This window comes from Hylaeus volcanicus, chromosome 3 (genome assembly GCF_026283585.1).
Source record: "Hylaeus volcanicus isolate JK05 chromosome 3, UHH_iyHylVolc1.0_haploid, whole genome shotgun sequence".
NCBI classification, from domain to species: Eukaryota; Metazoa; Arthropoda; class Insecta; order Hymenoptera; family Colletidae; genus Hylaeus; species Hylaeus volcanicus.
The window spans coordinates 30,766,401-30,793,873 of NC_071978.1; the positions used below are offsets into that span (position 1 = coordinate 30,766,401).

A 27,473-nucleotide genomic window follows, 5' to 3' on the forward strand; every position below is an offset into this window, starting at 1 on the left:
GCGACCACCCTTCGCGTTTCGTCACGGTTACGCCCACCCCAATTATCTCGTTACTTGCCAAACTTCGATACACGTTGCGTCATCCGCGTGACCGTGCGAACCGGAAATTGATTTCAATGGAAACTCGTACAGTTCGAAATTTAGGAATAGATGATCGAGAGTGTCACTGGACGCGAACCTGTTTTCCAGTGCGTGCACGACCGGAAGAAGATCGTATTTCATACCGATTTCGGCTGGAGAACTATCAAACGCTGGACACACCCTCCATTTAGCACCTGGATATCGTATCATGGTCACCAAATGTCGCAATAAACTCCACGATTAACTGTGTTAATTACTGCACAAGAATGTTCACCATCGTCCGGGAAAACTATGCTCGGAGGGTAGTTTCTACTTCCCGTGGGAACTAGGTGGCAATTAGAAAAAAAAAAATCTATTATCGACCCGATTTCCGCTTTCCCACGTTCGGCGAACAATCAGTCGCTGACCACCGATTCCTCGACGAACGGGTGGTAAGGAACCGTGAATTTTCAGAGTTATTAAGAATTGCTGTAAATAGTTTTGCGTGGGAAAGGATTTAAAAAAAAAAAGTTACCTCTTGGGGGTCCCTTTTACGCGAGGGTTCGAAGCTCGTTAGTTTCACGGTAGGTTTACCTTTGAATTCGTATTACAAGTGAAACGAGAGAAGAGTCAACGAATTATACAGCTTAAAAGCCGTTCGAGTGGCCATGTTATTCGCGAATGGTCATACGGAAAAGGTTGACCGTTATCGACCCAACGTTCCCGATTACCTGAGGCACTCGAATCCTCCTAAACCAAGGAAAGCTTAATCGTTTCGAGAATAGCGAGATTTATGCGATCCGAGAATTTGGAAGAAAGAGTCGAACCGAAGACTGGCATTTAATATATTTAAAGGAAAATTAATTGCGACGTTTGATGGTTTCGAACGTAGAATCAATGAATTAAGTTTAAATTTAGTAAAGCACGACTCTCCCGCTATTTTACCCAGCTTTTTTCCGCAGGCCACTTTCGCCAATGTCGTCTGAAATGTTTCGAAGGTGTTCAGAATTTATCAGGCAGCATACCTGGCCACCTTAGAACGCGTCAGCTGTTCGAGGGTCGTCCCTTTAAAAGTTTAAAGGTCTTGGAAAGCCTATTATGCACCTCGTTCTTCCCTCGCCGGGTTTCCTTTTACGATGCCCTGTGGATCGTAAGCTGCGGGAAAATATCTAAACAGCACCTTTTTCTAAGACGGCAAGTTCATGGGAAAATAGGGGAGGACGATTTTTCCAAGGTTCTCGTAGCCCGGCAAGTGTTCCTTTCATTGCATTGTACCGCAGCATGGTGCACGCGGTGCACGCGGTGCACGAGAGGTACGGTGCACGCTTCAATTATTAACGGCGAGTCTACCAAGACTTTATGTAAATATTTAGCACGTTCCACCGTGAGAAAAACCAATAACCATATATTCTCGAACGAAACGTTCGATACACAGTTACCAAGCTCATAATTGTTTAAGTTTAATTTCACGTCGAGCGTAGGTTCGAACTCGCGTAGATGCCCATTGAAATAGTTTTTGGGTGAATCGGACAGTGATCGAAAGCTCCTCGACCTCTGTCGATAATGGTCCAATTTGAATTCGTATCCTGTTTCGTTTCTGGTCAACGGACAGCATCCCAATATCGATAAATCTTGCGGGCCTAAAGGACCAGGCACGCGTGCCAGAAGGATCGGCCACGTGGCCACATCTTCCTTCCAAGAAACGATTTGTGTTTTAACCGAAACTGCTCTTCGGCTAGAGTTTCGGTCGACGCCGAAAGCGTTCGGAGTCGGATGTTTGATGTTTCCATACCGACAGAAATAATTGTCGCGTAACGACAAATAAAAACTTGCGTGAAATTACGCGTTCTTTTATTCTCTTTGTTCGATATCGAGTCAACGTCAACGTATCGTTGTTACTCGTCGTTCGATTTCGTTGCTTTCTCTTTCGATCCATTTCACATCGATACGCGTCGAGCACGCGAACGTTATTTATGACGCGGCTACATCCGCTTCGATGAAAAAAGCAGAATTTGAAACACGTTAACCGACAGTTTTGGAGCTTCCAGGCTTCCTGTCCTTCCTTCTTTTTCCTCGTCTCGGCCAGCAGCGTCGTCCGCAAGACGTTTTGGAAGTATGAGGGCGCAGATGGGATTGTGTTTAATGAAGTTTGGCCCGAGTTGCACCTGCCACTTTCGAGGCATCTCGGACCAACGGCCGTTACACTGCCTCGAGCGCACTAAGAAATTGGCGGGAACTCTGTTCCCAACCAGTCTCGAGATTTTACCAGTCTTTCGAAAACGTTTCGACCTTGGGCTCCGCGAATCCTTTCGATTACGTAGTCGAACGGGATACGTCGGATAAACGATGAGACTAAGTTTTCGAAATTTTCCAAGGATCGAATCTCTTTACGTCGGCGAGTGCTTCCGATGTACGGCACGTATCGCTTTTTCTGCTCTCGAACGGATGTGTCCTTCCTGCTTTTCGTCGGACCAAAGAAATACGAGAACCAACCTAATGCCGGATCGAACGGAAGTTCAGTCAGCGATTTAATTGACATCGACATCTGTCCAGGACGCGTAACGTTTAACGATCTTCGCGAATACCAAAACGGTCTCGAAACTACTTGATATCGAGCGTGCATTTGTAAATGAATAATCACGATGGAAAAGTAACGAACGAAACACACAGGTCTACAACCAACTTAAATTGAAACTCGTCTCTCGTTCACGTACCGCACGAGAAGCGCAGGATCTAGTTTTCGAAGATGGTAACAGCTCGCGGGCTGCCATCCGTCAAGCAACGTGAAAGGTCTTGCTTCTGTTTGCGGCGATTTAATTACCTTCAGCATCTGGCTATCCTGCGCTTCCTGGGCCAACTTCTTTCTCTCCCTCCGTTCAATCTACGAACTTTAACCGTGAACGAAACCGCATACTCGAAACAAGATCTCGACATTTTTATTTTTATACCGTAATAAACGACGACTCGTGTTTCATATAAATATAAAACTATTCACGGAGCTCTAAACTCGAGTCCATTAGGAGATCGCGAAGCATGGCAAAAGCCCTGCGAGACCGCTCGGACGTCAAAGTTCGGTTTCTATGCGGAGAACAGCTGTTCCACCCCCTCTGGGGCGTCTCTTCGGGAGATCTGCCGGTATACTCGGTCTATCTGAAGAAACTATCGTGCGGAGGAGGTTTCGAAAGGGCAACGGTGAAGGTAGGTACGGGCAGCTGGATCGGCGAAGGCTCGAAAAACACTCTGTCACGCCTTACTCCTGTATTGTTCGTATCTAATACTGCTTCCTTTTGCCTCGAAAAAGATATATCTCTTTTTCTCTTAGAAGAACCAAACGTTTCGTTCGAAAACGTGTTATTTTTGCTAATTCGTCGCAACCCCGAAGAAAGTATAACGTTTGTTGTACAGTTTCGTATTCGATATACAAGAAAAAACCTCGAGAATGAAATTGTTCGTTTTATCTCAATTGTCGAATGGACGGTTAAGACCGGGAAACGAACGAAACCCGACATTGCACGCATAGCAACAAAGTGGAGAGGAACGCATCCTGTGTTAAACGCTTCCTCTTCTCCCTCCGCTTTAGTTTGCTGACACGCACGAATATTTCTGCCAAGGATAAAGTAGCTCGATTGCTCGCAACAGTTCCCATCGAATGCGCCTAATTACACGGTGGTAATGGCGGACGTGCCACTTTTTTGCGTTAAGAGCGTTTCATTGCACGCGTATCGAACGTCGCTAGTTGGAAAATAAGTTCTTTAAAAGACATCATCCAAAAAAAGATAGCCTCCGTTTTACTCGAGAGAGATTCTAGCGATAGGATCGAACGTATCGCGAGTAGTATAGATAAGTAGTATCCGCGTCGTCTCTGCTTACCATCACGACGCGGACGTCGAGAGATATCCTTGGTCTAAACAGCTTTCTCGCTCGACAGTTTCTTTGATACATTTATTTTTTTCTCCTTGGCGTGTGCCGTCGAAATTCCAGAATGTCGGGAAAGCATCTGCATCCAGGCAGCTGGCCACCCCCTTCGACACTTATCCTCTTGATCTATGACGCGCGTGATATACAAACGGAGAAATTTCCATCTGGCGAGGGAAAATAGACATCCGCTTAACGGAACCGTGAGTAGGAGGAGAGCCAGGGAGATGAACGTTTCAACTCGAACCGTTCCCCGGGATCAGACGACACAAAGAGAAAGGATTGCAGTTCACGACCACCGTGGATAATCTGGAAAAGTCGTCACGTTCTCGAGAAATAGGGAGGGAAATTTGTCGGAAAGCCTTGAGAATTCTCGAGCACGGATACCAGCCGCGACTCGTGGCACAGCCGGATGACGAAACGCCACGGAATGGATCAAATTTCCATGCAAAGGTGCGTTTACACTAGGAGTCCGCGCCAAGGATTCTGTTTGTTTGTTTGTCGGCTTCCTTCTGGTAAACGCCCACGTGGAAAGCCAGCTTTGTTTTCTTACGGTCGCCCCGGGACACTCGAGCATACAGGTGATCGCGAACACGTCCTCTTTTGTTTGATCCTCTCTTCTTGGCCCGGTCGTTCGTATCCCCCCCTTTTCTTCTTGAATCAACGCAGTTTGATTAAGCTACGAGTAACTTCCGGAGATACGTAAGGTAAATGTACAAGAATAATAAGTTTTGAGCGTTTCGCTGTTTGAAATGGGTTTTTATGAGAAAAAGCACGCGTTTATGTAAAAATTCCGAAACGCTGGTCAGTAATAATGAGATTCTTATCGTTGACTGAACACAATGCGATGCTGCACTCCGCTACCGCTTTGAAGTTTTGAAAATGCCGATCGGTGTACGTTACACCGATGACGTTAAACGACGTTTCTTGACCCAGGCAGAATTTGCAAAGAAAAAGGAAAAGAACAACGCCGGACAGACCATTCTTCACGGCAGAGACCTTTCGATTCTTTCGTTCGCTCGGAGCATATGCTGCCAGCTGCTCGGACTGTTTGGACTAAAGGGTTGAGCCTCGAATTTTCAAATTCCATTTTACGTGACTTTCTTCTTCTATTCTCCTTTCTTGTCTTTGTACGATTTTCTCCCGTGTACGCGTCAGCTTTCGATCGCTCATTTTTCGAATTCGCAAACTCGAAGAGGAAGCCATTGCAAAGGTTCGTTCGTTTAAAGTTAAACGTTCGAGTAACCGTTTTATCTATTACAGTGTTCAGAAGCGTGGAAAGCGATCGGGCTCGGTAATCGTCTTCGGTTCGAGTTTAAGTCGCGAGTATTAACTACATCCTGAGGCAGCACCCCTGCGGATCGGTTTCTCTCTAATTTTCGACGATGTACTGACGTCACCGTGTTCCCCGTGTGTGTTCCGGTCTGGGTGCTCGGGACCGGAAGCAACGAACTCGTTGGGGAGCGCGGAGCCTTCGAACTGAAAATCCCCCACGGATATCGATGTTCCCGCGTTTAAACGAGGAACGAGGAGGAAGCCGATATTCCCTCGAGGACCCAACGGTTGCTCTTAAAAAAGAGCGTAAATCGAAATCTGAAAACCGGTCGTCCAAAGTGATCCATCTTCCTCTTTACGCGTAAAGTACAAAAATAAAGAATGTTTGGCATCGAGTCGATGGACAATTTACGTCGATAAAAACGATAACAAGAAAATTGATTTTATTTTATTTCAGCGTCTCTAAATTCCAATAATTTTGGTATTTCTACAAAATACGTAGAAATACTTCACCGTGCGATCACGACGAAGTCAAAGGTAGCAGAAAATGATATTTGGTGTGTTTGAAAGTTGATGAAAAATCTGTTAAAAGAATCGCGAACCTCGGTAATAAGCGTTACAGCGGTTGATCATCGTGGCCACGATGTTCACCTGCCTATGCTTTGGTCACACCCGAAGCGGGGCGTCTCACGTATACGATACACATTCGCTCGCGTGCCCATATGATCTGCGGTGTATGGTGTTTTTCAGCTTAGTTACTGTAACGGTCGAATTTACCCCTATCGCTCTAGAATCGTGATACAACGAGACACGTTCGAGTCCTTGAGTTGTGGTAACGCAATTTTGGTTTTCTAACGCAAAATTTGAAATTTGTAACGGCTGCTTGCACGCGTCTCTAAAGAATGATTCGCAACCGTTCAATTTAGGATTTTAAGCGCAATGCTTCGTACTGAAATTAAACCCTGACCTTGGATGATTTTGCTCGCCGACATTCACAATGCGCTATAGAAAACACGAACCCCCCTATCGTATTGCGTATCGCAACGTAGCCGAACCACCAAAGTCAAGACGCAAAAACAACACGCGATGACAAAACAAAAGTTGCGATCCTCTGCTTGAAAACCGACCGATAACGGTACTATTCTGTTCCATCGCGACAAACTAATTTTCCGATTATTGTTGCGAAAATACCGACGATACCGGTCAATTTTCGAGACGAAACTTGTTTCTACGCCGCGTCTCTCCCTCTTTCGCAGTTTGGTCCACCTGCTTTTAGCCGATCGTTTTTTTCTTCTTCGTCGCAGAGCGCCAGTCTTCTCGCGAAAGCGTATACGCGTACCTGGCGCATATTCGCGACAATCGTTCGAATCATCCCTCGGTTCTGTGTGTCGGTAACACCGTACGAGGACTTTTATTTTAATATATCCGTGCATCGAATACAGGCTACTCCAAAAAAAAAAGTAATTCGTTCTAAATAACGAATCGAAAACGTAAAATTTTGAAAGCGAAAAACGTTCTCTTCTGATCCATGACACACCAAAAAGAATATAATTTCGAGGAGGGAATCACGGAGCACGTTCTTGTATAAGGTAGAACACTCGCGCTAGCGATCGTGATCGCTCTATACGCGGTGCTACTTAGAAAAAAAGAAAAGGTTGGTTTTATGGCGCGAGCCTCTTCTTCCCTTCCCTGACCAAAATCGCTTAGCATAATCCGTTGGACGGTTCGTGGCGCAAAAGAGCGCAAGAGAGGCCGGAACGAGGAACGAACGTGTTCTATAGGTTAGAAAAGGCGAGGATACGTACGCACGACGGAGACGAAACGACGGTGAGTGCGCGCCATTTTTACTGCGCATCCATGTCCGCGCACCAATCAGATTTAAATTCGTGAGGCCGATGGAAGGGTCACATCGGACCTCGTGGCTCGACGAAATGGTGGGTTCGAGACCAAGCTTCGCTGCCTTGAAGACTCCAAGATTCAACCAGAAGGAGTCTGGCCGTCGAGCGGTGAAGACCTGAAACTTGAATCCGGTTATCTAGTTCGGTGCTTGTGACTCGGTGACGAATTCTCGAGGAAAGCTGACAGAAAAATTGACGGAAATCAATCGGAGCATCTGAAAAGCGATTCGCCAGGAACCGTCGGACACGAGGAAGCGAAAAAAATCTAGGAATCGCACTTCCGTTCTCGCCTCCAACGTGTTCGAGTGTCGTGCGGAGGAAATTCGTCGCGCCAAGACGACATTTTTCCTGAGAATTTGCTTCTTTTGCCACGTTGCTCGCTCAACTTGACGAAATAGAAGAAGTTTTCGAGATGCTGGCAGCTTCGATCTGTCGCGAAGTTCACTTCACGGTGTTGTCCAGCACGACCATGGCCTCGCGCGTACCACGTTGTCTGTTCGGCAAACCAAACTCCAGGGAGACAGTGGAAATGCTCCAAGAGGCTCTGGACATGGAGAGAAGCAAGTTCGCGAAGAGATGGGGTGTCGATCCGCGTTCCGAGGATAAAGAGAATAATTATCAGAGAAAGCATCACGACAAGCACGAGCCGTCGCCCAAGAAACGAAGCAATCCGTACTCCAGACAGACCAGTATTCACGGTTGGTACATATTTTTATTTTGCTTACCGTCGCGAGCGAAATAGCGCCGAGTTCTACGTGAAACCTTAAAAGATAATGGAGCGTTCGGTTTCTCGTCGCATGTGACTCAGCATTACTCGAAAAGCTCGTACCATAGAATTTTTTAAACTCCCTGTGAATGGTAGTAGCTTACAACGAGGGTTACGGAGACCGATATCTTCGTATATTGCATAGTTTCAAAGAGAATTTCGTTTTGAGGTTATATCATGGTACGTAATTTTACAAAGATGTAGAGCTCGAAACCGTGATCATGAAGTAATTGTACAGTTTCGAGTAACGGCGAATAAAACAATGGCTCGATATCGAAAATACGGTGAGAGTAGTGGGATCGAAGCAATGCACAAGGTATAAATAAATTTGGTAAACGTAGCGTCGCGATGAAGAACATCGTAGCTTTTTGGCGGGAAAGTAAGAGCGTTTGGCGAGGAAAGGGAAGGCACGTAGGCGCAGGCGCAGCGTAGGTCGGTCGCGTGGCTTCGACCTGTTTTCTTACATTCGTCTAGCCTCGCTCCTTCGCGTTTCTTCCGCCTTGTTTCTTTCTCCCTCTTACTCTGCCCGTTCCCAGCTTCTGGTTTTACGCGGCTATCCAGAAACTTTCGGACGGACCCTCCCTGCTCCGACCACTATCGCTTTCCAAAAGCATAAACCCAACCGGTAGGGTTCTCTTTTCTACGTACATCCACGATACGACGCACGTCCGATATTTTCGACGACTCGGTCAACTTTTGCTAGGATCGAACGAAACGCGAAGCAACTTTTTCAGTCGCATAGTTGAGCCTTGACGTAGGAGTTTCGATGACGAACCGACGTGCAACGAGTCGGAAGGTCTACCAAGTGTTCCCATAGGTTGTCGAATGAATCACGCCGATGAGTCATGCATGTTTGAAGACGGGCGAAATACCTGAAGGGTCCCGTGACTCATCGAAGGGCTCCAGTTATCGTAGAATAGGACGGCCTTACGGACGCGTTTCGGAAATTCCTCGATCCGTACTTGTTCGCACGTTTGCGTACCTGAACAAATGTACCCTAACGGTCGCACATATTGCACAATGGATATTACATTACGTCGACCAAGTGTATACTTTTACTGCGACCGTTCGCGAATACTATTTCAATTACCATTAGCGTTGTCGTTAGCTTACCACGGACAACGGAAGGCGCCCTTCTCGATAAAATCATACTTTATTAAGGTAACGTGCATCGGATGTTGTTGCTCGCAAAACTTGTAACCTTTTGCACTTTTCCCAACCTATTATTCTGTTAACTTTAAATGCATTTCTTTGATATGTTTGCATGATCGTAAAACAGTAATCGTTCGGCTACCTTGGGCGAAACGATCATTTAAAATCTACTTTTTACTCTACTAGCTGTTTATGTTTTATTCAAAGAAAGTAAGAAGTAAAATCATCAAAAATTGCATCGTATACACCAGCGGAATAACAAATTGTACGCCAAGTACTCATGCTTGACTAACGCAAAAACGAAACGTTTAGTCGGATATATGTATACGTAGCGATAATACATACGCGGCAAAATACCTAGTTGTTCGAGTAGAAGCGTACAGAGATCCATGAAAAGTCAACGAAGCGAGACATCGCGAGCAGCCCTTTTCCACCGACACCTGTCGTTCCCGCTACGAAACTATGAGAACTACGGTGTCTTTTCCCACGATTAAATCAGACGAGCACGCGATACCGTCAACGGGACCTTCCGAAGGTCGTGCACCACCTGTCGCAATAGGTGCTTTCTTATAACCACATTTGCATTTACATCTAACCAGCAGTTTTCTTTGGCCCCCTTGTACCTGTTCGCATTTCACCGCACCAGCGACCCGCATATACCTATCTGCCTAGATACAGATTCGTATTGTAATTGTGTTCTCACATTGATCGGCATGAGTAGTCGGACGGTAGTAGATTGAAAAGAAAAAGTAATTGAGATAAATAAAAAAATAGAAATGGAAACTACGGTCTCCTCGACTCTTTATTCGAGTTAGGAATCCTCGAAAATTTGGATTTCTGTTGAGTTTTGGTAAACGTCTGTGCGTTTCGAAATAGAACGAAGGGAGACTCGTATCCTTGGCGTGTGTTCTTTAGAGATTCGAAAAGAAACTGACCTCCTTTCAGACCTCTTGGGTGGAAATCCTTCGTTTGATTGAAAAACGCTTGAAAACGAAGGAGGGGTCTCCGCGATGCTCCACGGACAAAGGTAATCTCGATCTTTGTGCCCGAATCTTGCTCGAAGCATATGGACAGGTAGCATAGACGTCGGACCCCTCGAGTAGACCGACGTTCTCTAGGATATTTTCTGGCGCTGCTAGGCGAGGAAACAGATGTTGACAGACATTCTCGACGGAATTCAAGCCAGCAGGGGTAACCAAAGGACGTTAGTTACGAAAGCTCGGTTTCGCGCGCCATATGGCAAACCAGTGCGAAAAAGGAGAACGAGAGATAAGGAGGAAAGATCGACGCGGCCTCGACATATGGCCGCTACTTGACCGCTTCTGTTTCTCTTCTGATTTGTTTAAGCCTTTGCACTTGTCGTTGTAGCGAATACGGTTCGACGATCTCGAGAACACGCGAGATAAACAAAATGTCAAATGTCGCCTCGACTGTGTCGATGTACGTGCTCCGTTGCTCTAGTTTTTTTTCAATTCCGATCGCTGTTTCGAATCGTGTCGCGAGAGTATAGAACAATGTAAACAAATAGTTAGAAAACTGATACCGCTAACGCGAAATAGCACCTGCCGACCAGAGAAAGGACAAGAGACGGAAAGAAAAAAAAGGAAAGTAACGAGGACACTCAGGTGACTACCTGATAGAAAACAGGGTGTCCGCAAGGCGTTTTGTTCGTCCGTGGCTTTTGTTGTGGAAATTTTGTGTTTCTCGCGTGGCGTGGTTGCCCATACAGGTTAAACTGCGTCGCAATAAGTCGACCCTTAGGCTTTTGCAAGTGTTGTCCCACCACCTCTTGCTCGATGAAACCGAACGACTCGCTTCTGCGAACAAAGATTTCGCAACGGTTTTCCTTGAAATTTCTTCCGCTTTTTCTCGAACTAAATTACCACACAAAATTCATTGAAATCGGCGTGTGTCGGTTCGATATGTTCCCTTCTTAGGTTAATTTAATTAAATATCAGATGTGCATACCAATCTAAAATTTCATCTATTTCTCATTTATTGCAGATTACTGGCGAGCCCGAAAAGTGTGCGACTCGAATAAGAAGCCCCTCGTGTCATCGTTGGATGCCTCGAAGCAACAGAACGAAGTTTCGAAAACGACAAAGGCAGTGCCAACGACGACAATGAAGTCATCGAAAAAGGCGTCGCAAAACTGAGGAAAGAACGGAGCTCGCTTGTTTACGGCTGCTGTCTCGCGCCATAGAATTCTGTATATTTATTTGTCGCAGTTCTTCCGTGATAACCAACGTCATCGCGAACTAGCCAATCGTCGATGATGTTCTCGTTAGCGTTAATTGCGAATTGTTAACTATATTATTTCTGTAAATACCGCGTCGAGTAATTTACGGAGGTTTGGACGAGCTCACTGTCACGGTCAGCGTAATTACCTTTGGATAGATTTTCACGATTATCGAAGCAAAAAGAAACTCGGCTTTTCAACCTCGGCGAGACAGAAAATTCTTTCGTCGTGGTGAAAACTCAAGGTTACCGGTTAACGTGTTTTAATGGGGGGGGTTTGCGCTGGACAAAGGCCCGTTAAAATACCAGTGAGCCGTCGAAAGCCTGAATCGGTTGGTTCTTCGATGAAGCAACAATGCAGCGCCTCCAAAGAATAATCGAATACGAAAATGAAATGTCCGCGCTCCTTGGTCTTGTCTTTGGAGATGTTGGATAACGTCCTATGTATATCTGAGATGTTAAGATTACGCAAAACTCTAGTCATCTAGTTGTTTAAGAGAAATTGAATAATAAACGATCGTGCTTTCATACTCAACCGTTGGTGTTTATAAATTCTTACCTTCCTCGATCTGTATTCTTTGAAATTTTTCTAATTAGACGCAAAGTCTACTTCGATGTAACACAAATAAATAAAGAACGATGCTGGAAAAGTGTCGTTTGGCAGAAAATACAAATATATGCATATACATATACATTTATAATGCGATAAAGATTCAACGCGTGTCGTCCCGTTGACTCGAGTTTGAATCGAGTTTGTAGACACGTGGAATTCGACTCGGATACTCGAAAATTAGACAGCTGAGAAATATGCCTACTATTTGTAACGAACATTTTGTAATATCCACCTGGACTGGAACTATGGTGGTCCGTAGCATGCGCGTGGGGTAAACTATAGGGTGAGTCGGAGGAACCATAACTTCTACATCTGTCGGTACTACATTTTATACCGTGTATTTCCATCAGACTTCTCTTTCTGTTTATTTTAGTTAATAGATAACATCGCGTAGTAAATAATACTTTGTCCTTGCAACCAAATAGAATACTAATTTAAAAGTATTACGATTTCCCAATCATTTGTTCTTATTGTTAAAAACAACGGATTAAACAAAATGGATACCGGAAAGAGTATTCCCGGAGAAAGCGAAACATAGCATTGGTAGATACTGTTAGTACACCCTATGTAGACGCGTGTCTGAGCATTTACTTATCTTTGGCGAGGTACGAATATGGGGGTGGTTGAACACGGTATATATACGGTTAATTATAATGCATGATGCACCGCAGGGTCTTCTACCATGGGGGAGCCCAACGAAGGGAAGCAGCTGGTTCATGGTTTTAATGGCTGTCATTCTAGCTGGTCATTTCGATAATGATAACTAATACGGCTAGCTTTCGTGGTCTACGCGATCGTGTTAAATCGAATATCGATTAAACACTCGATTCGTGGTAATGATTTTCAAACCGTTACAACGAACAATTTTCGTCAATAATTTACCGAACCGACACATTCACGTTTAAACACGAGACCTAGATGTTTAAATCTTGAGTTTCAGCTACGAAGTATAATTGGAAACCTAAAACAGAACGTGACCTCATCGCGTTATTGTATCCAAGATCGTTAAGGGCCTCGTCGTTACGATATCCAATTACTCGAGAGAAGAGAGAAGTTCCAAGTACAGAACGAAAAAAAAAGAGAAAAAGAAAAAAAAACGACACCGTATTCTGGCACAGGCGAAGTGAACGGCCCTCCGTAGATCAAATTTTCTCTTTTCAGAATTCCCTGTCGATGAACGTGAAATCCAGGTGCGTCGTCGAAGGCAAGCTTAACGACTGTTTATCGTTGGAACACGTGTACAGCACCCCATCGCAGGCTTAATTGATTGAATTAGCCACGAAAGCAGTCTACATCGATGTTAAAGCTGACCCCTGCAAACTTCCGATGGATCGATTTTGACGGATCGCCAATCCATACGGGATCGATCAACCTTCTTTTCTTTAACGAAACCAAGATCGATCAATCATTTCTTATGCCTCCAAGGTTTCATTAGAGATCACTTGATGCGGCACCGTTTTATCTTCTTGTTCCTTTTGTGATATTTTCACCAACTATACGAACCAGCTAAACTTTTTACGGTTATTCCGGTTGTTGGTGTTCTTCATCTTTTTTCACACGCTTCGATTAGCTCCGGTAAAGTACCGGTGAGACGACAGCGCGCGACGGCTACTTAAAAAAAGACGATCGTCTTTGAAAGAAATTTAATGTAACGTATATACGATAGAAAAATCCTGTTCGATGTCTGGCCGTTGAAAGTTTAACCGACGAACGCATCCGAACAGTGGGCCAGACAAAAGTACCGTAGACGACGATAATTTACGATGTTTCCAGTGGATCGAAGAATGGTAAATGAGAGGGTTAATGTCCGATCGAGCGTCACCAAACGATGTCCACAATGCCCTAACGAACTGGCCGAGTGGCATTTCACTTTACTACAACGGTAGCACGCGTCCGTTCATTTTCCTCTCTCCACGAGCCTCGTTGGTCCCCGTATTATCTAATACCCTGTAAACACGAACTTCGGAGGGGACTAACCGACTACCGTAATTAAAGGACATTCATATCGAGTAGCCGGTCCTTTCGACCCCTTTAGTCCGAGTTCACGCAAACTGGTCCCGATGACCGCTTCTATGTACATCGACCATTCGATATTTGCTTTGGTGTTCATTTTTCCTGCACGATCCTACATGGTCATCGTGAAACATCGTGTTTTACGATCGTAACAATTTACAATGTAAAATTTCAATTATGTAAATTTCAACCGGGTCAGTTTTTTCCCCACTCCCGAATTCTCGACGGATCGATGTGATCAGGTAACTTCTAATTACCAAGATGCAAGTAAGTACGTTTGTAGAACGCATGGTTCGGGTGGCAGATGTCTCACGGACAACTCTCCTCCGATGCTTCTGTTCGTTGGACCAACACTCACCGCAAAAACTGACCAACCGTATTAAACGCGCCGGGTTATGTCCACCGAACCATCGACCACGGCCCTTCGTCCTGTCTCTCACGGAAAAAGCTTTCTGTGAGAATTGCTGTACGCGAAACTGATCGCGCTGCGCCGGTAACCACAAAGATATCGGAACGCTTCTGTTCCCATAAGAATGTCACAGTTTACGAATCGTGTAAATAACTCTAGGACAAACGAGAATGAGAATGAGATGAAAAAGAAGAAAGAAATAGACACATTATCGTGGATGACGCCTCATCGAGAGGTGGAGGTCTCCGCGGAGGGAGGATCGGTGGCAGGATGCCTCGCCTAGATCCTGTCTGGAGGCCGAAGAGAGGTCTTTCGAACCGTGAAATCACTTCCAGTCTGAATATAAAGAGCGAAAAAGCGAGTGTCCGTTTGTGTTTCGGTCGTTCCGTACCACCGCCTTCGGAACTGCCTTGAAAATCGTTAAACGCCTGCTGGCTTTCTTCCCTTTGCGCACGGAGGCCGTGAGTCGTGCATCGTGCTCGCCCTTCCGCGGAAACGATTCCGTTGGCAGCGACTCGAATAATCGCTCGAATACTCCAAGTTTCGTTCGTTTCACCGTGAGAACACGCTTCGGGGATAAGTGGGATAAGTGAACTCGAAGTAATATAGGCACGGTTAAATTTATTCTAGGATGGTAAAAACAAATATTACCACGAATTCCCTCATTGTTCCGTGGAATTTCACGGCGCGCCTTTTATCGCGAATGTCTAGAAAGCGACTTTGAGTTTGAGCGAGCTTGCGACACACGAGGACGACTGAGCACTTAAAATTCCGAGTCTACTCACGGCTCAGCGCTGTCCATTATCCGCGCGAAAGCGAATAGCCTCGGGACAGTTTTCAATCGCTCGTTCGAGAGTGCATCCACTTTCGGATAAGTGGCAGCGAAACGACCCGATGACCACCACAGATTCAGATGCTTTAAATTTATCGCTAATGTAGCTCGCGAGCTCTTAGCGCGCGATATCCGTTATGCGTTCAATGCAGCAAACAGTCCAGAGTGTACTCTGAAACGTTCAATTAAAAGATACGCGAAGGCGTTTCTTCTTTATACGAACGAATGGACTCGAAAAATCTTGCTCCGTCTACCCGTCGCGTCGATCCGTCTGCATCTGCGGCAGGACTAGCAGTAGTTTATTTTCAGCATCGCGACCCTGAAACCGACTCGGTGGATGTACGCTATCTTTCACGTTACTTGAAATCTTCGCATCGAGCGTCGAAGATACATCTCGCTACTCCCTACGACAATTGTCTCGTCTCCGCGACAGGACTATCTTTTATTTTTAGTCACATTTTGGGCCTCGAATCGGGACGACTGTTACGTTTCTCGCGGTACAGCTGACGGAACGTTTTCGTCGACCCCATTTGGTCGATGGTTCGACTTACTCCCTTATTTCCGGAGATAGATTTACTTTCTCGAGCTTAAACGCGTGTACATGTGGATATGTATACAATAATTTGCAGGCCCGTGAGTGTTCCGCGTATAGATCCATATGCGCGCACACAACCGTGCATAGAGCTATGTATACCGACGAATGTATCAAGGAATAGAGGGCCATACACGCTTTCACTTATAAATAGACCACACGTAGATGGATTAAGCGTACCAAGTGCAGTTCGATGCACGAGAGGCTTTAAAACGTGGAAGCGCTGGCAGCGTTCTGCACCTCGCGACGAAGCAAAAGCTTCAGTTACCGCAGCAAACTTGCACGGAACGGTTCTGCCGTGAAACGCGTTTCTTTCCAAGTGTGAAATTTTCGTCAAGATGCTGGCTGAGAGACACAGGTGAGGTCATAACGGTACGCGACATCCCGAATCCACGAAACACTTTTGCGCTAAGCGATATTTCAACCGAGTAGTACAACGAAACATTGTCTGCGTATATTTCTCTCGGCTCTGTTTTTCAATTGCTACCCTTCCCGCACACAGCGGGACTATGAGAGTACAAGTGCTGGTCGCCTTTTCCCCGTGATAAGACACGCATCCTTCTCGAGGGTATGGATCCTGTCGCGTTGCGGTCGGTCCTGCATCCGGTAACTCACGAGCGAAGAGAGCGTGGCCGAGACTAGCGTTACATACGGGATTTAACAGTGTAACGTTACATCGTCGGTTTGGCCTTTCCTGTGCTCCTCGAGTTCACAACGCGAGTCTTGGATTTCTCTGCGTACGAAAGAGGAGGTTATTGTGCGAGGGGTTTTAAATTCCGGGCAGGTTGAATGCACCCACAGCGACCGGGAGACACCTTTCTCTTTATTCCGCCGATCAACGTGTAAAACAGTATCCAATAGGCTTTGTCGCTATCGTCGGAGCACCGCGAACCAGGACTTGGACGAACTTCCGTATCAGATTTCTTATATGCGCGACGAGCGACAAACGCGATTCGTAATGCGAAGAAAAACGAAGCAACGACGGATATTTACGAGTATCGTGCCGAAAGTCTGGTAGGTCAAGAGACGGTTTTTTTACTCGACGCTTTCGCTTTCTACTCGCGTGTCAGACCGTTGAACCGATAATCGCGCTTTTGCCTTGGCTAATTTGCAATTGCTCGCGCGTGCACCGTGAATATCTGAATTTGAATATTCGTAAGAAGCGTGAATCATCGACGAATCGATTAGGAATTAAGATTATACGGATAACAGAGAGAGAGAGAGAAATATGTATTTGAATGCCAGTTTCGCGTCTAGCGTGGTCGTAAAATTCCGCGCGTCGCCTTTGAATACTTTGATTTTTCTGCCGTGGGAAACCCGTTGGAGAGTGTCGTTTTGTTCAGCGATACGTGGGCCGAGCAATGATGCTGACCTACCGCAAATGGACGAGCGGTGCGCGAACACGAAATAAATACTAGATAGAAATCCGCAGCTGCGCCCGCGACCTACGTGAATCTATTTCCGTCCGATGAAATCGACGGGAAAGCCGAACGGATGTGTAGATTTTCGACGAGCTGAGGGTTTAACCTATTTCGAGAAGAGGACCCAACGTCGCCAATTTACGATCGGAAACGATCGAAAGCATCCTCCTTGGCTTCGGAGCATCACGGGTGTAACAAAACCACTGTAACCGTTTGTATTCCATCCGCCACTATCTATTTTTAAATAATCCAAATGATTTATAAATAGCTTGTTTAGTTTAAGATAAAGTGCTTCTTTGTATTCTCTAATAAAGTTTTGTACGGGCAGTTGGTGAAATAACGCGTTAATTATTCCGTGCGAGATACGTAATCACGCGTGGCACGTATTCGTTACGCGTGGAATTCCAAATTAAATAACTCGATAAAGATCATTTACGTCACGTCAAGAAGGGTAAACCCTGCGCCGAGAAGCGAGCAACCACGCGCACGTGAGATCCTATAACGATTTCTCGTTGTTATTACACGAGGAATGCGAGGTCTGGACGGTTAACGAACCCCTTCCTGTTTCTTGTTTACGGAACACGCCGTAGGATTTTCACAGTCGCGATTCAGCGGGTAAAAAAATTCTTTCGCTAACGAGCATACATAATCAAGCCGATTAAAGCTAATCGATAATCCCGACCCGTTGATTTGCAAAAATAACACGTTTGTCGTTGCGCGATGGCACGTACTATTCGTTCAAGTGGTTCGGTAATGTTCGCTTGCGCTCACATACATATTTTAAAGCGATTACATACGAGCTACCGAATCGTTTAGCATAACAGGTGCGAGAATGCGATTAACCGTTGAGCACTGCGCAGGCGAACTCGGAACGAGTCCGTGGACTAATTTAAGGAAGAATACCATCTCGATGGTTTTTAAAGAATCAGTTTTATTTGTTACGGTTTAGGAACATTTTTTCTATAATGTTAAAACTGATGTCACGATGACCATTGTTCGGTCTCGAAGATAACGTTTCCTTTTAATTCCATCAATTGCATTCAAAGAATTTCCACTGATTCGGTTTTTGCATCCATTCCTCGATTCTTTCTTGCCCTATGCGCGCCCGGCGGCGGCGGCGACGGCGTCTCCGCGGACGTTCCGTTTCTATAAATGTCTCTGTAGTCTGTAGACAGATTGGTCGCACGTGAAAGACACCGGTCGCTTTCCTCGTATGACTTTTCGTCCCTGTAAACGTGTACGTCGGATGAAAACGTCAGACAGGAAACATGCCCGAGGGCGTTCCAAATCGGACGAGCCCTCTGTAACGTCGGAACGATATAACGATCCAGGCCACGTTTAAACAGCGCAGGGCACGCGCGTCTCGAGAAGGGAACGATTTTAAGGGAGTGTCGCCAAGCAGAGCAGTCTGTGCTTCCTAATGAAGAGGGTTCGTTGAATATATTCCATTTTTTATACGCATGACACGCCAGATCAGGGCTGTTCGAGGCCTTATGTCGTGGCTATTTATATCGAGTCTCGAGTACGGTCAAAGGGCGAGAAAAAGAGCAAACATGTTTCGATCGATGCTAACCCTTCGGCAGATATTTAGCGAGATTTAGCGATAGAATTAGTCGTGCGGCTGATCGTGGTTTGGTTTCTCGCGCAGTGTTCGTTCGACGGTTCGACCAACGTTTCTTGATGCGCAGGAACTACGCTTCTCGAAATGGAAACAAATCGTAGAGACAGCTCTGGTATGCATCCTATGTTTGGGAACCGCTTTCTTTTTACGCGCTTCCTCGTCGAACGGAGCGTGACCGGGATGATTTCTTTTCGCGAGAATACATTTCAAGGTTCGTGGGTATATGCAGGAAGCGACAGTTGGCGCAAAAGATTTTAGCATATGTTGTGACCCACGGCGTGCAACACGTGTATACGCGACGATACCGTGAAAGAAAATGAATGAATATGCATTCCATTCATAGAAACAGCTCGGAGTTCGTTGTCTGCGGTCATTCGAAAAGGGAACGGTTCGTTGGAAAACGTGTACGATCTCGATAATCGCCTTTTGCGATGAGAAATGTACAAACTCGAACGTTAGGTAAGGTAAGTACCTAATCTCGGCGCTACCCCAGTCATCGATACTCTCAACTTATTTCGTTAACACGATTGTCGACAATTTGGATATTCGAATATCATCGACGAAATCGAGCCCGCGCGTGTTCGAGCGTCTGGAAATTACCAGTTATCGATGTTTAATTATTTTAATCGTCCAATTTCGTGCTCGCGCATTCACGATTTAAAGTAAATTTACCTTGCTCGTTCGATTCTCGATAAGCGAGCCGAAGTCAGGTGATTTTCTATTCGATGTTTGATCAAGTGATTTCAAGGATGAAAAACGTCTGCAACGGTTGAATCGCGCTCTGACAACGAGAACGCGTTACAAGATGCGGGTGTCTTCTCGCGCGGTCATCGACGTTCGCTATCGTCCGATTGTTGCAAAAAATAACAATATTTACGCCGAAATCCGAGCGGAACCTGTATCCGATAGCAAATAAGCATTTCGAGGAAATTGACGATACGAGTGCGCGACGGTACGGAGAGCTAAGCAATTTTCATGATTGCGATAACGAACCGAGTCAAGGACGCGTTCAAGGTAAAAGCAACAGCTCGATATCGGTTAGGAGCGACAGCTTTCACGTTCTCGTTTTACGAAATCGAGCGACGACGCTATGAATAGGTAAGGAAGGTTCTCGTAAAAATTCTGTACACCGATCCACCATCGGAAAGAAATCGTTTACGTCAAAGATCGTTTGCTAGGAATTAATTCGAACGAGACTCTCTGGGTCGCTGAAAAAAATGTCTATGGTTTACTGTTACGTCTCTTTTTGGTTGGTAACGGTTCGGTGATTTAGCGTTAATATTAACCAGGCACGTTCGTTTAGTCGACACGTTCATGCTGGTCACATGCGCTAAACGTTCGAGCACATCGCGAACATTGCAAACTTCAACCTGGATCCTTTCCAATGGTTAAGTTTCTCTAACGAGTAATCGAAAATTCCTCTACTCGAAGCGAATAGACTTTTTTCTTTGGAAGATATTTTTCTTGGACGTTAAAATCTATTATCACTCGAGCGGAATAAACACTGGACAGCGGCACGCTCGAGTCCTTGCAATTTTACAATCTTGTTTGAAAGGAAGTCGCGTACCCCTGACGATTCTAAAAGTGGAACATCGCGGGTCGACCGACCTTAAGAAACAGCTATTCCGGAAATACAGAAAAACCTACACAACGTCTGGTACTCTTTTAGTCGGTACCGTGTTTTTTTTCCTGTCCAAAGAGATGGTTCAAACCAGAGAGCAAGGATCGAAAGAGAGATACTAAATATGCGCGATCCAGTTGCCGCAATTTCCTCAGAAGTTACGATGCGGAATACCGGCGCGGAACTGTAACAAAAGAGAACAAGTTTCGATTAGCGCCGACACCGATTACCGCTGTTCGAATGTCGTCGATGTCGCAACTCTACTCATCGTTACTCTCAGTTGCCCCTTTTTTACAACCTTCGAAGAATTCTCCAGAGAATACGACTACCTCTTATATGTGAGAATTTCCTACCGTTCAACTTCCCGTCATTCTACCAACTAAACTCTCACGGAAATGTTACAGTTTTTCTCCCTAGCAACGCGAACAAGAAGCATCTCTTCTATCTTTCCTCGGCTATGACGGTTCGTTACTCGATCTTATTCCGGTTTGCAAATATTGATCGATCGCAAATGGTTATCGTTCGACAACGTCGATCCGATATGCCGCTGCTGCTCGGTGACACCGATATGGCATTTCAGATCGAATGATCGATCCTTCGAGGAAAAACATCCGTCGAACAATCTTCTCGCTCGTTATTGTACCCAACGATTCCTCGAAGGTAGATATTAATTCGTGGACAGAGGAAGCATCGTCGGGTAATCGATAATACGCGACTAATGCGCAATGGAATTCCACGATACGGCTTTGACTGATCTTCCTGGAACGACATCGACTCGCGGTAGAGGAGCGGAACTTTTCGCGGAAGAGGAACGAAACTTTTCGCGGAAGGACATCGTCGTCGCGAACAACAACAACTTTAATGTTCTATGATAAACGGAGGCACAATGAACCACTCGGTTAATGGGTATTCGCAATGGAATTCCACGATACGGCTTTGACTGATCTTCCTGGAACGACATCGACTCGCGGAAGAGGAGCGGAACTTTTCGCGGAAGAGGAACGAAACTTTTCGCTGAAGAGGAACGGAACTTTTCGCGGAAGGACATCGTCGTCGCGAACAACAACAACTTTAATGTTCTATAATAAACGGAGGCACAATGAATCACTCGGTTAATGGGTATTCGCGCATGCGTCTGTAACACTGTTGCTCGTGACTAATAGACTGCAAAGAGAATCTAGGCTATCCCGCTGCACCTGGGATGCAACTATTCCGACTTTCAGTCAGTCGCACTTGGAGCTTTGCACTGGCTGCAGCATCGTGCCTCTGTCTCTAGCTTCGAATTGCACTCATTCGGTGTTCTTTCTTTTCTCAAGTTTTCAAGTGAACGATTCGATATCGGTATCGCTAATCGAGGTTGCGATCGGTGAATACAGTCTCGAATTAGACTATGGTCGGGAATCGAGCCGTCCACGATCAGAACTCGAGGTTAGTTAACATGGTGTACGAGAATCGTGTTGTTCGTTGATTCCGTTTAAAATTCGATGCTTTAACCGCGCGTAATGCAGTGTTATCGTCGGAGGGATGTGCGCCATTTTCGAGAAGTAGTTTCTCTCCTTAAACTTCAAGTTTTACATGAAAATTTGAGCCCAACTCATAGGAAATTAGCGAATCTAAATCTTTCAGATGTTTCTTAAAAATACGTAACCCACGATCGAACGATGCGGGATGCAACGACAGAGTCGCATGTTGATGCATGCCGATGAGTGTCGAATATCGATATCCGTGCGAATGCGCACTGATGGTTGACGGAACATCTCTCGATGCAATGTGCGCGCGCACTAAAGTACCCCCTCGTACCTTAGTACGAGTCCACACCCCCAACGAAAACGATGGGATTATCGATCAGCGTTGCTATTCGAGCTAAGAACTTTTCGCCAGCTGACAGTAAACCGTAGGGACGCGCTATCAACGAAGGAAATCACGCGTTCTTTCGATTTCAAAATGAAACCAGAGTGATCCGTGTTACGTGTTCGTGATCGATAATAGGACAAATCGCGCCTTCGACCCTCTGGCCGTCCTCTGGCCGTCCTCTGGCCGGTTGGAAAATGAAAATTAAGCCAAAAATGTGAGTGTTCTAACCAAACCAAAGACTTTCGAGCAGTGTGCATGGATTTGTATTTTGATTGGGAAGGTTTCCGTTTGAGAGAAACACCTAAGCTACGAATACACAATAGCGATTCACGCTAAGAAATGCGTACCTGTTTCGCGTAATAAAACTTATCCCGAGTTTGTTATTGTCCGAGCAGCAGGTTGGAAAGACGATGACACAATATTGCAAAGTAGGTTGAGACTGCAACCATAAACGGCGGATGCGAGGTTCGAGCAGGTGTACGCTTCTCTGTATGGATTTTTTGTTTCGTCCAAGGTGCCACGATTGCTAAGTTATGCTTCCCTCAGATTTATTTGCAATCGCGATTTCACATTTTTCTCTACTTTTGCGACTAACTATTCATTCGCCTTGATAGAGTACCCGCTCGCCAAGCATCGTAATTATTTCACGTTAGTAGAGCAACGCGAATATTGTTATGTTATAGCAGCGAAAGTCTCGATATAAACCAGTTTCTGATCGAGGAAGGAATCGCATTAGCGATGTAGCCTAGAATCGCTTGCTTTCGCACGATAACAAAATGGGTAGGCGATCTTCGCGAGGAAACGATTATTCCAATTTCGCGAATGGATCGACGAAAGTAAAATTTGTTTGTTTATTACCGCGTTTTGCGAACTTAACTCGACTACGCGTTCGTCGAATAATAACAATTCTAAGGCATGTGGTTGTACGTTCGTACAGGAAGTGAAATGCATTCCGATACATCCGTCTAACGGCACATTGGCCGACAGTGCTATGAGTTTCTCTTTGACGTTCTCTCTTCCTCTTTTGCCAATACACGTGGATAGACCCGCGCATTCTCCGATGCGGCGAGTCACTGGATGCACATCATACTGTTTACAATCAACTACTATGTATTGTATGTCAAATCGTGCGTGAATTACATTGCAATATTTCAAGTTCTCGATGAAAATAATTAAGGTTATGACAATATTTTTTTTAAATATATAAAAAAACAGTAATGATTTGCAGTTATCTTTAATCTTTTATATCTTAAATAAGTGTGATAATTTCGTGATAATATTATCTGGCTTACAATTTGTACGCTTTTATCGATTTAGGTGTTGCAAATGTCTTCGGTTTGAGGGACGAGTAACATCTTTCCTAAACTTAATTCGAATCTATTAGGGTCCGGCTTGCGATGCAATATCCAAACGCCGATATACCAGAAGGAAGAAGAGTTCGCAACGTACGGAGAAGACTTTTCCAGGACGAGGAAGGCGACAACGAAAGTGTTTCGGAAAGGCGATCCGGCATCGAGGACAATCTTGCGAATTGTTTCCTCGAAGAGGCACGAAAGAACCGAGAGAACGTGAGTAACGAACAAAACATAAATTATCTTGGCCCAAGGAGCAAATACGTTCGATACAGTGTCAAATAACTTGACGATATTGACAGTTTGCGTTTTGTTTGGGTGCAGGCGAAACAGAGATGGAATTTCGATTTCGAGAAAGAAGAACCGTTACCTGGCCGTTACGAGTGGATAAAACTGGATCAAGAGCGAAATGACATCGGTTATGCATCGGAGTCGAGAAATCGCGTGGAAAATTTGCAAGCAATGCAGGTCGAGAACTTGCGAGAAGACGATTCCGTGATCCCGGAACACGCAGAAGAGATGGACGACGACAACATGACCGACAGTACATGAGAAGAGTTTCGAAATGGTTCGTTCATCCTGGAATTCTTGATTGAAAATGAAACATTTTCGTTACACTAATTCAAGGGTAGAATTGATGCAGTAAAATCGACCGAGTCGAAGATCGAATACTTCAGGTAGAAATGGCGAGGTCGTTGATCAAAGAAAACATTAATTGGACCTTGGACCTGTAGTTGGAGCATGGATAATTCCGAGGAGCTAGCAAACCAAAGTTATACACTTTTATTTAAACAAACAATTCGACTTTTAGTGGCAATTTATAAATTGGAAGTCGTTTGTCGTGATATTTGTTACTGTATTATTTGTACCGATTTTATAGTGTCCGTATACAATTATTTAATTAGGTATTTATTATGAGAGCGTGCAATTAGCAAACGAATGATATTATACAATATAATAGATAATATAAATAGATTATATGAAATGACTTTGTACTTTTCATAAAAAGATGAAATAATACACTTCTCTACAAATTTTTAAATCAGCGTCTAGTAATATCTCGAAATAATTTCGCTTTTCGTCCTTTAAATAATGCAAAGCAGCTGTAATATGCGATTGATGCAGGGGGATTGGATGGTCTCGAGCATGTGGTGCACGAGTTATGTACGACCCAATTTCTAAAGACCAGAACGAGATGACACATCTGTTAAATGCATCTTCCAAGGAGACAAATATTTCATTTCCCCAACAATGATTTCACGCGAGCAAGTCCAACACTCGAATCGCGTAGATTTCACTATGTTAACGTTGGTATTATTCTTAAAGAAATTCTCAAGATTTACAGTTGCGGATAAGTACGATCGCATCGAAAGGCGTTTTACTAAGGCGTTTCTAAAAGCAACAGCATGCCTGATGCAACGAGTATCACGGTTTCTTAAAGTGTAATCGCAAGTTCTCGTGAGAAGACAGCTCGTGCACCTGGCACCGCTTCTTAAGAATTGTTTTTTTTTCACGTTGCTCGCGCTATGGAAACTGGTCACGATCACGGTGGTGTACCCATTGCCAAAAATTGCACTTCCGTTCCGCGAATTCCCACGGAAGTGGGCACAATCGCGACGCGACAAAAGATGTTCGCGCACGACCTTCATTGTTCTGGAGAGCCATTGAACAACACTATGCTCAAGAATTTTACAAACAACAAGCATTCCTAACGAACGATGTTGATCAAACTTAACGGTTTGGATCGATATCGATATCTTGTATCTTTAGAAAGATTTGTTCAATTTTATAAGACATTGCAATATCGCAGGTGCAAGTAAAAACGATCGTATCGTACGAAAGAGTACTATCGTTGTCAACCTCGAGATCCAGAATTCATCACCTTGAGCTCGATAAAGATAATTTATCGCGGTTACATTTTCATTCTAAAGCAGCGTGCATGCGACGAGATAACGGGCAAGGACGGCAAACCCGGATTTGATAGCGAAATCCTCCTTCCGATGGAACAGGTGACTATCTCGGCAGTAAACACACGATGCAGATGCAGTCACGCGTTTTCCGGTCGTCTATTCAGGATGTATAAACACGCGCTTCCTCGAGAAATAATCTAGGACAGGCCGTCGCGTCGTCTGGAAGATACACGTTATGTAGACGTTATACGGGGTGGGAGGAGAAGATAGGGAAGGGGGATGCGAACGGTGTTTATTTTCCATCCTTCGTCTACAGCGAACCATGAGAGAACACCTGTGCAACGAAATACCTTGCTAAACGGGTACCCCACCTAACCGCAGATGAAAGAGAGACGGTAGTCTCAGTGAAACGCAAAAAGGATTGTTTTACGCGACTCATTCGCTCGTTCTCCCCTCATTGAGATGCATCCGGTGCCACCCTCACCACTTCCTGGATGTTGCGTGGGATTTTCATTTTCAACGACAAGCTTCGCAATCCTTGCATGAGAATTTACTCCTACCAATCATCTTTTTCGTTCCTTTTATCCGCATCTCTCACTTTTTTCTTTCTCGCTATAAGCATTGTCAACAGAGAAGAATTTCAAAGGTAGTTGGAAAAATCGTACGATCAAAATGAACGTTCAAGTCGTCGGTATGAATAGAACGATCATTTCCATCGTATCTATATGAAATTTTCTATAGTTACAGCGTAAAGTACTTGTTACGGGAGTGTTTTGTCGATAATTCCCGATTCGAATGTTTGAATGTTCCCGCGCGCGTACGGTAGCGCCATTTGGTCGGCCATACTTTGTAGACGAACATCCACTAACGCTACTTAACGCTGCGTGGCAACGCACGCTGTGATTGGTCACAAGAATCGCTTGTGCACAGTCTGCTCGACGCGAGTTGCATCCCACGCGACATAAAGCTACTTCTCCGTTGCCTTCTGTACAAGATACTAACGATTCAGGCCACGAGAACAGCAACGAGGTAAATTGACAATTATCAATGAAAAGTGTCGATTTGACTCGTTGGTCTTGCGTCTTTCCTAACAGGGTCGTAACAAATATTTCTTGCTCGACAATCGATATCGAAATACGCATGAAAATGATGGATTAAAAGCCAGTTGAATTTTACATATTTCCATAATATTTTTCATCTCGTATAATACAGTTTACTTACGTATACCTATATAGATTTCAAACATCTATAGATGTAAATACAAATCAATTCGTTCACACTTGTATAGCTTGTAAAAGTATTTTACCAAGATGAAGGTGCAAAGACAAGATAAAATCTTTTGACCGTTTTGTCCATTTTCGTGCTCTAATTTTCACTATGATGTTTAAATTACAGGAGCTTCTATTGGTTGAAATGAAATGTCCATGATAATCCTAACGATATGCAAATAAATTCACTGTGCGTAACGTATTGCCATGCAAATATGGAAATCTGCCGAATAAACGTACGTACGAGTGTCCGTGATAAGATTATAGTCGTTGTTTTGAAAGCAGGACGTGTTTATTTTTCGTCCCTTTGTCAATATACGATATGCTTTACTTTTTCGTCGATCACTTGTTCCCGAATAACATTATATGCGTGCGTAAGCAAAAAATAAAATTTCACCGTGAAAAATGAAATCGTGTTAAAAATGTTCCAACAACTACATTTCGACAACGTTTAGTTTATTTCTTATTAATCGCGGGTTCGGAATTGTGCATATCGTCCGAAGAGGTAGAGGTCGAATGCATCATAATCATGATTTATCGGTTTGTCATGGTTTCGAGTAGTGTACCCCCAACGTAGAAAAATAAAGTTGGAGAGTATATATTTACCACAGAGATACTGGGACACATCCAATGGCTGCGATCAGCATTCTGCTCGTTTATGTT

The 27,473-nt window shown here is 44.7% G+C and overlaps 2 protein-coding genes across 9 annotated transcripts; both read left to right on the forward strand.

Annotated features, from left to right (window-relative positions):
- Positions 1-6,928: 6,928 nt before the first annotated feature.
- Positions 6,929-11,833, forward strand: LOC128873400 (uncharacterized). The gene is made up of 2 exons (XM_054116976.1): positions 6,929-7,846; positions 11,071-11,833. Exons 1-2 carry the CDS (start codon positions 7,561-7,563, stop codon positions 11,220-11,222), a joined length of 438 nt encoding a protein of 145 aa, XP_053972951.1. The 5' UTR covers positions 6,929-7,560; the 3' UTR covers positions 11,223-11,833.
- A 4,132-nt stretch (positions 11,834-15,965) lies between these two features.
- On the forward strand, positions 15,966-24,674 carry LOC128873399 (uncharacterized). Of its 8 annotated transcripts, none has more exons than XM_054116970.1 (4): positions 21,528-21,970; positions 22,053-22,494; positions 23,665-23,848; positions 23,957-24,674. In XM_054116970.1, the coding sequence occupies exons 2-4, from the start codon at positions 22,475-22,477 to the stop codon at positions 24,182-24,184; spliced, it is 432 nt and encodes a 143-aa protein (XP_053972945.1). In that variant the 5' UTR covers positions 21,528-21,970; positions 22,053-22,474; the 3' UTR covers positions 24,185-24,674. The 8 variants fall into 8 exon arrangements, with proteins under 8 accessions (XP_053972947.1, XP_053972950.1, XP_053972942.1 ...); XM_054116971.1 differs by having other exon boundaries at positions 21,528-21,854; XM_054116972.1 differs by lacking the exons at positions 21,528-21,970; positions 22,053-22,494 and adding an exon at positions 15,966-16,121.
- The last annotated feature ends 2,799 nt before the right edge of the window (positions 24,675-27,473 follow it).

Bases quoted from the DNA above. Each gene is read 5' to 3' on its own strand.
- LOC128873400 (XM_054116976.1), top strand. From the start codon at position 7,561: ATGCTGGCAGCTTCGATCTGTCGCGAAGTTCACTTCACGGTGTTGTCC. The intron at 7,847-11,070 runs GTTGGTACATAT...CATTTATTGCAG, and splicing joins CAGACAGACCAGTATTCACG to ATTACTGGCGAGCCCGAAAA.
- LOC128873399 (XM_054116967.1), top strand. From the start codon at position 21,817: ATGGTCGGGAATCGAGCCGTCCACGATCAGAACTCGAG. The intron at 21,855-23,664 runs GTTAGTTAACAT...CGAATCTATTAG, and splicing joins GTCCACGATCAGAACTCGAG to GGTCCGGCTTGCGATGCAAT. The intron at 23,849-23,956 runs GTGAGTAACGAA...GTTTGGGTGCAG, and splicing joins CACGAAAGAACCGAGAGAAC to GCGAAACAGAGATGGAATTT.